At 41.8% G+C, this 9,190-nt stretch overlaps 1 protein-coding gene across 2 annotated transcripts in view; it reads left to right on the top strand.

Annotated features, from left to right (window-relative positions):
- Positions 1 to 4,729: 4,729 nt before the first annotated feature.
- Positions 4,730 to 9,190, top strand: part of anks1ab (ankyrin repeat and sterile alpha motif domain containing 1Ab) — a 45,618-nt gene continuing 41,157 nt past the window's right edge. Inside the window, exon 1 of one of the 2 annotated variants that reach the window (XM_019857201.1) lies at positions 4,730 to 5,512. In XM_019857201.1, the coding sequence (XP_019712760.1) occupies positions 5,243 to 5,512 (270 nt within the window). In that variant the 5' untranslated portion in view covers positions 4,730 to 5,242. The remainder of the gene's footprint in view (positions 5,513 to 9,190) is intronic. The other variant, XM_019857210.1, reaches the window with a different exon arrangement.

Below are 9,190 nucleotides of genomic sequence, written 5' to 3'. Positions count from 1 at the left end.
ATGGATGTCGGCGGTAGTCGACGTGAAGGGGGAGGGATATTGTTCTTCACCGTGCCAACCGCACACCAGCGGAGACGAGACAGCGAGGCGGAATAGGACCCAGGATCCGAAAGATGCGCCGCAGAGCTCGCAACTCAGCCCCCCCGCCCCTGCGCATTGTTTGTTGCATTTCCTGTACGTGCAGCGGCAATGGCGTCTCAGTGGCGTGCGTGTCGAATGTTCATGAGTCACGGCTGTTGTTTTTCCCCCTCGAGGATCATCAGCCGCCTCCTTCATGTTTGTACTTACAGTATGTCGCTCGTAAAAGGCAGTGAAGACATAATGCTGTTATTGGTACCCAAACTGCGGCCCGGGGGCCATTTGCAGTGCGTCGGCTATTATTTAGAAACCTGCACCAAATTCTTTAAATCACTTTTGAGAGGGCCGGCAACACATTTTAAAAGAAAAACCCACTGGGCCTTCCTATGATAAGTAAGACAAAATGGGAAATCAATCCGTTCATGTTGAATGTTCCTTAGTGGGAGTTTTCCCTTCCATGCTCTTAGCTTTGGTTGCAACAATCTTTAAATTTTGCAGCAGATTGTTTTTTGCTCACTGCACATCTGAGCACATTCCAAATGACTGACTTTTTGCTTCTTTCTTCTTTGGTAAACTACCTCTTCTGGTTTAAATGGTGTATGTCAGCAAGCTACGGAAGTTGCTAAAGGGAAAACGATTTTCCGATTGTTTAGAAGGGAAAAAAATCGAAATACACCCCCCCCCCAAAAAAAAAAAAAAACAATTTAGTGATTAAAAGTGATTCATTGCCCAGCCCTACTTTAGCATGCTCTATATAGATGCCAAAAAACATTTTCAAATCAAACAGTAACAAAATGTATCTTTAATTCAGTTTCAGAGGCCAAAATACTTTTGCTCCACTTTTGACTCCATGTGAGCAATGGTCCAAGTCATGAATATCACGATAATGAACCTCAACTACTTTAATAGCATTAAAATAATGTGTGCTTGTGACACCACAAATGTTTATTCATTTATTTTTTAATATCGGAGATGCAAGTAAATTTTTCTCGATGATTTTATTTATTTATTTTTTTTCACTGATCCTGCCCTCATTTTTTTCTTGAGCACATCCGGTTTTCATCATAATAATCATAATTTAGTAACCACATAATATGTAATATAGTAATACATTTAGTCATATTTATGAATTAAGGGTTAGGTTTAGCAACAGGTGGAATTTTTTCTGGAAACATCATAGCTATAAATTACAAATATAGTGTGCAAACCTAAAAACAAACAAAAATTGAAAATAATTCAAAAACTTGATGTGCTCGAAAAAAGTAAAGACATTTTAAAATCAGATTGAAAAATACATTTTAGGGATAAATAAAGCCATTTCTCATTCCAATTTGCCCCTGACCATTACACTTGTTTTGGTTCTGAATGTGGCGAATCTGCTCAGCACAGAGGCACATCTGTTAACTCTCTGCCATTTTACCTTTAGCAGAAAGCTGCGATGTCACAGTTATTAAAAATAACTATGATATACAGTATCAACGACCTGTAATTGCTTTACAGACTGGTTTTCGCATGTTTAATAAATCAGTGTCGGAAAATCCAAGTGGCCCTTGCATTATTTCATTTTTTCTGAATGGAGCCCCCATTGGCAAAAGTTGGACAACCCTGTGTTAAACCATCAATAAGAAAAAAAAGCAAAGAGCCTGCGCACCCTCATCTCGGTCACTGAGATCATCAGATGTGCTCCTCTTCACTTGGTTTCATTAGATGTGGCATTTGTTTTTTGCTGGCTCAGCACCATTCGCAGTGGCATGAATCCTCCCCCACTTCGCCGCTACCCACCCCAAGGGAGCGAAGGGGGTCATCTTCTCTGTCACGGCTACGAGAGACGCGAGGTGAGCAATGCGGAGGAGCTTGGCTGATTGAGGGCACGGGCGCCCAGGCGTACTGTGCCTGGAGGTGGCGGCCCATCATAAGAGCAACAGCGCCAGGATGAAGAAGAAGAGGAGGAGGAGGAGGTCGTCATGGCGACACTTTACAACACTTCATTGTTATGGTAGATGACTTACTCTTAGTTAGCTTAAAAACACAATGTTCATCACGACAAAGCAGGAAATAAACATGACCTACTTGGCAAACCAAGCTCGATCGGAAGTTGCACCACAAACAACCGCCCTCACGCTGCCCACAACCAAAACCTCCAACCTATAACTCTTCTTTCGTCTTCTGTCTGTGGAAGACGTGCAATCACGGCTGAGAACAGGACGCTCTACAGCAGCCACACCAGGCTGGAGCCCTGGTCCACATGCTGGCTGTCAAGTCTGACTCAAAAAGACAAAATAAAATTGCTATCTCCTCACTATTCCCTCTTTCTCTGTGTGATGTGTGGGCACTCGCAACCAACAATGAGGCACTCTAAAGCAGCAGCGCCAGTGGGATATCCCACATGATTGCTAATAATTAATAAACAACAAGGGGGAGGACTAGATGAGTTTTTCTACTTCTTACTACTCCCTGCGAACACATAGAATGCACTAAGATAAGTATGGATTATCTTTTTTATTTTTATTTTTGTTTTGTCTTTGTTATGTTCTGTATTGAGTTGAGTAGTCCACTCGCCTGACTTGTGTCCGAGCAGCTCGGGACGGGTTCCCACTCAGTGACGGTGTTTATGAGGGTGTGAATGGTTGCTCGTCTCTATATGTGCCCTGTGACTAATTGACGAACAGTTCAGGTCGTAGTTAGCCTTCTGCCCAAAGTCAGCTGGGATAAGCTCCAGCAAACCCTCACGACCCTGTTCCGGATAAGTGATATTGAAAATGGATGGATGGATGTTATGTGTTTACATGTTCAATAAATCAATCAATGAATCAATCAATTTAAAAGGAAGATACATATTTGGGGTGTAAGCAAGCATAGCGAGCTAGCTAACTTCATGTTGCATTTGTACCAGATAACCGCCAATGTGAACGAAGGCACTCAATTCTTAGTGGGGGCAGGGCCACTTATGCCAGAGTCCAAAGTGTGTCACCGGGTGGTATTTTAGTCACGATCTCCCCAAAAATCATAAAAACAGTAAAAGGTGAGCTCCACAATTCAGTCCCACATAGCACACCAATTTAGCAAATTTTTCACAAATATCTTCCAACATTTATAACGCATTTAGAAACAAATCTCTGAATTCTCTTGAATATTAGCGTTGTTTAGGGGCTGGGATTAGAGTCTTGCTAGGAGGCTGCCAAATAAAGTGCAGACCTGTACCAATGTCAAAGTGGTGTTAAGATAACATGTAAATTAATGTATTTGTACTGCAATCCAGATGCTTTTCTTCTTTGGCTCTTGCACGAAAGAGACATTTAGAAACAGATGTGGCATCATATCTGGCCTCTGAAAATAAAATAACATGAGTGTGGTCCACTTCAAGCTCCTTTCGCAGTTGCATTCATAGAAGGCAAAATAGGCATCCCGCCTTCAATGTGCGCCAGTAACCTGATTACCCGGCTGTCACTCCGAATAAGGACCAGGCTTTTGGGATGTTTCTGAGATTCTCCGTCCGCGGCAGAAATTTTGAGAGATTCTTGGGAGAGGATGCTAACTCACAGCAGGAAGCCCTAACGAGGGAAAAGGAAGCACTGATTAAGACTTGATTTCCTGCCGCCTCTTACAAAGTTTTGAAGCTGCGCCCCCTTTTAATGTCACAACAGATTTGGCCCAATCCCTCAGGGCAGAACGAAGCCTATTTGTAGTCAATCAAGGCAAAAATGGTGATTTTACATTGTAGAAGAAGATGCATCAGTGTATTTTGGATATCATAATTTACAAAAAAAAAAGCTGTTTATTTTTACATATAAGGAAAAAATGTCTCGTTTAAAAAGTGACATTTTAGGAGAGAACTATGTAAATCTGTATTTATTAGACCAGATTGTCAATAAACTTTTCTCGGGTTACTGTTAGGGTTAATAATTTGGCTCTGGCTGTGTTATGATTAGCTAGTCCTTATCATTTACTGAATAAAAATATCCTTTGGTTCTATTGGATTTACTTAATTCGGACATGATCATTGCTTGGTTGCACATGATTAAAATGTGTTAAACTAATAAATATAATTTGAATATATCTGAGGAAATTAGTAGAAAATTACATTAGTCAGTTGACCACATTTTAATCATGTGCAACCCAAAGTTAAGTACTTTTTTTTTTAATTCACTGAAAAAAAAGTCTTGATTGAATGTACTCAATCTTATTTCATCAAGTGATTGCATGAAATAAAATGATCTGAATCCAGCTACATTTTCGAAGATGTTTAGGCTTCATCTGCATGATATTATTTTGCGCAGCCACTTCATTAAATAAAATTGAGGAAATTCAAATTTGTGGTGGCACCTCAATTTTGGGACAACCGCAGGGGCGTCACCCGAAGACATGAGGCTGTGGGCTGGCTCAGACGGTGTTCAAACTTCTATTATAGAGCTTGAAGTCAGGGCTACTAATACTTTAAAAGTAATCATGGAATTCTTAATGACAATTCTTCAACAAACTGGAAGCCAATTCGGTGACGCTAAAAATTGAGTCGATGTGATGGTAACTGTTTCGTTCAGAGAAGCCGAGCTGTTGCTACAAGACAGGGTGATGAGTGACGCTGGAGAAGCGTGTGTTGCAATAATCTAAACTGGAAAAACAAAAAAGTAAAATAAATTAGGGGTTAGCAGTCGGGTAGGGTTAGGTTTGCGGTTCAAGATTATGGTTTGTATTGGTTAGGATTCGGGTTTTGGTTAGTAGTTGGTTTAAGGATGGTTAGGCTCTTATGAAAGTTAAAATGACTTGATTGAGTGTTTGGGTAAGGGGGAGTCTTTGAGAGTGTCCAAGATTACGGTTAGGTTTGTGTGAAATTGGGTTCAGGCTTTTCCTTCACAGTTTGGGAATGCCAAGTTAAATGCGAAGTTCCTGTGAATCCTCTTATCAGTTTTCATAAACACGTGGACCAATGTGACCGTAACGGCAAACGTGTATGGCTGAAAGGAGTGCGTCTGCTTGACGGTTTGGAGGGGCGGGCAACGGGATACAATCAGTGGGTGGACCTTGTTGACTCGCATTTCCACTTCCACTCCCTTTCCCCTCCACTTTGCTCCACTTGACTTCATCTTTGTCTTCCAGTCTCAGCACTCACTGACAGATCCTGGATCTCCCTGTGGAGCTGGAGAAGGAACCACCCTGGCATAAAACAATGGCGCTGTGCACACCGAACGCGGATCCCTCCAAAGCCATCCGAAGTGACGGGAAAGAGCCCGGCGAGGCTTCAGCCGGGTTGATGCCAGCCACTGTTAACCTGAGGCTGACCCGAAGTTTGTCCAAGTCGGACTCGGACTTGTTGGCGCCGCCGCCGCTCGGAGAAGATGACGGAGGTCATGCTGCTCGCAGCGGATCCGTGTCCAAGTGCAAGCAGGGCCAGCCCTCCAAGGAGCGAATGCCTTCCTTCGCCTCTGAGTGGGATGAGGTAATGCACGAGCTGGCTTTGAAATTATGACGAGAGGCTGATAAGAGGGGCGACTCAGGATTAGTGCGGGAAGAGGGCGAGGCGGTGCATTTTGGAAAGGGGAGGAAGGAAGTTCTGCAGAGGTTGCCATGGTAACACCTGCAGCCCGCCGCTCGGCCGTGCAAGTGTCTTGGTGACTGGCGGCATCCTCCGTGGAGCATCCGTGTAGGGCTAATTGGGCCTCCGCTGTCATGACACATCCACTCAGTATGTTGTGCACACTACCCTCTTTCACCAACAGGGGCAGTGGCGATCATCAACGCTGGGCAACCCCGTGAGCAAAAGCAGCAGCTTTGAATCCTGTGGCTGCAATAAGATTAATATTAATAATAAAATAACAATAATAATAAATATTATGATTATTGTAAAACTCAAAATAGTAACAATACAATACAGTAATTGTTGCTTACTAATAAATACATGATTGAAAATAATATTATGTAAATATACCGTACATTGTTGTTATTATAATAAACATGTAAAAATATATTTGAAACGAAACTAAAAACTTTTATGAAGAATGCTAGATATATATTTAGTTAAAATAATGAGGCTATTATTATTGTCATCATTCTTGTTTTCATTAAGTACAGATCAATAATACAATAGCAACAGCATTAATAATCAACATTTTTGTGAGTATTGCAAATAAAATAACAATAATGTACTACTCATAAGAATACATAAGATAGCTAAATAGTTTTTGTTAAATATAATTACAACAATAATAACAATACTAATGTAAAAATATAGATGTTTGGAGAAGTCATAATTTACTTCCTAACAATAACAAATACAACTATGAAGACTATTTTTGTTGATTTATTGTTATTAGAAATATAGGCCCAGGCCAAAGCCTTTACATATTATTAGCAATCAACTCCAATGATGAATGATGATTGCTCAAGCATTCGAAGTCACTCTTTTGACAATCACAAAACAATATTCCAAATTGAAACCTTATGTTGTCCAATAATCAGGTTGACATTTTCAAGTGACTTAAACGCTGTTACTGTAAAAAAAAAAAAAAAAAGTGTATGGTAATTAAAATGAAATCTGAACTAATTTAATCGAGACTCACACACTTGTGTTGGACGACAAGGAGGTCACGGCCATTCTTGACCATCCCCTTGATATTTGGTGGACATGTTGAAGTTTGTGTTCGTGCGCAAGTCGTCATTGTGTCATCACAGAGGCGCACTTATCCCCGTCCCCCTCAGCCCCTTCTCCCTTTGACACCAGTGTTGATTCAGGCCATGCTGGGTGGGGTGTCCTGTTCTCAAGGGCATCCTGTTGTTGCAGCTGCTCCCCGACTGTGTGATCGTGTGCCCAAAAGTGAAATATATTTTGTGTATTATCTCGGAAAGCCATACGTATATACACACACACACACACACACACACACACACACACACACACACACACACACACACACACACACACACACATAGATCCACCCCAAATATATAAAGTTCGATGGAATAACACGGTGGCAGCCAACCGCCTGAGTATAATTCATAAAAAGTATAACTAAAAGAAACAACACAGTCTATATATATCTAATATCTATCTATCTATCTGTACACCTACCCACGCACACGCACATACACAGCCAGCTTCATTTACTAACCTCGGTGTATTCACCCCCCGCGAACAAACACACACAGTATGTGTTTCCGTCTGTCGTCAGCGAAACGGGAGTCCATCAGTGACGGACAGAGGTCAGTCGCTACTGACCGGTTTAGTGACGATGTGGGTGATGGACGAAAACTCGCTTCTGTCTGGGATTGCGTGTGTGTGTGTGTGCGTGTGTGTGTGTGTGTGTGTGCGTGTGTGCGTGTGTGTGTGTGTGTGTGTGTGTGTGTGTGTGTGTGCGTGTGTGCGTGAGAGAGAGAAAGTCAACCACACATGAAAATTAGCTGATTGAGCATCACACATTGCGACAAGCCTGAAAGGTTAATCCAAGTGGTGTCTCTCTTGATACCACCGGTCCAAAAATGACCTAATTGGACTGTTATATTTTTGCCCAAAGTGACAAACTGAGTGTGTTGTTTTGGCAGCTTTAATAAGACAAGTAAATAAACTGCGTTCGCCTCGTATCCACGGTCATCAGTGCAGATTTGGGCATCCTAAAAAGCCGATGTGTGTGCGTGTGCGCATGACCATGCACTAGCACCACACTAGCGGCAGGCTCATTTGATGTAATATTTAGTGCTTGAAAGAGCCCCCTGCACTGGCTGGCTGGTGGCATCAGCACTGTGCAAGATGAGCCTTGATTCATTTGGAAGGCAGGCAGGCAGGCGGGCAGGCATGTGGGACGTGTGGCATAGTGCGCCCGAAGCATCGCAAACCTCATATTCACTCCTTGAATTAACCCACTTACATTCCATAGCACATACTGTACACACATATACATATACACGTAAATGACATCACAGCCAGCCTAAGTGCACTTTTATTGGAGTCTGTCATCAAAATGTCACTTCAGTGGGAGGGTGCGATGATTTATTTAAGTGCTTCAACATGTCGCACATACAGTGCTAAATATTTCACATTTAAATACACATTTCTAAACATTAGGGTCTGAGCTAAGTCCTACTTGAAATTGTTAGTTATTATTCTGATGCCTGTTTAGACGTGCAAAAAAAGCGTGAAGGCTTGAGGCTCTTTTCCATTGTAATGGTTTCGCCATGTGCGGTCACTTTCCGAATACTTTTTCCGGGCTGTGCAGTTACAAGGGAACCGTTCCTCTGAACCTATTCCAACCTGCTGATATACATATTACGTGCATTATACAAAGAACATATGCAAATTCTACAAAATACTTTTAAAACATAAATCGTTTATAGCAATAAAAAATGAAACTATCGCAGACATGATTAAATTCGCCCTTTCATCCAAGGTCAAAGTCAAGGTCATTTTTATTGCCAAATATGCTCTATGTACAACATACAGCACAAATGAAATTTCTTTCCTCTCAATCCTCAGTGCAAACATGCAGTGCATTAAACACACACAGCTAAAGATATGGCAGCGAAACTAAACTGTATAAAAAAAACCAACAAATATATAAATATAAACAATATAAACAACAGACAGTCAACAGACACCAAGGGCATTTGTGACTATTGCGGGTTAAAGTGAAGTACAGTAGTGCATTGTGTAATATGCGGATGTCGGATAAACAGGCACAGGGGCGTCACTAGGTTTGAAGAACAAGGGGGGCTTAGCCCCAAGGGGAACACAGCCCATGTAGGGGGGTCCGGGGGCATGCCCCCCCGGGAGAAATTTTTTTCTACATTCTGTTAAAAATCCATCAATTCCGTGCACTTTGAGAGCAAAATGAAGAGGCTATGAAGAACGACACACATCACATTAGTATCCTCTTTACTATGATGGGGCTTCCTCCCCTGGACTTTAACTGGACTAGATAATAGAAATTATAAAGAGTTCAAAAGTTCAATCTTGGTTGTTCAAGGGAATTAGAAGGATGCCCGATAACATAACCTATATGACAGTAGTCCTATATTCCTCTCTACCAAAATGTATTAATATATGCTTAGCAGTGGCGGGCCGTGCATTTCAACCTTAGGCCTTCAGTGACGTCACATACATACACAATATAGGCTCGTCAAGCAG

This window comes from Hippocampus comes, unplaced genomic scaffold (genome assembly GCF_001891065.2).
Source record: "Hippocampus comes isolate QL1 unplaced genomic scaffold, H_comes_QL1_v1.1 scaffold17, whole genome shotgun sequence".
Taxonomy (NCBI): Eukaryota; Metazoa; Chordata; class Actinopteri; order Syngnathiformes; family Syngnathidae; genus Hippocampus; species Hippocampus comes.
This window is presented reverse-complemented; position numbering and strand designations above follow the sequence as displayed.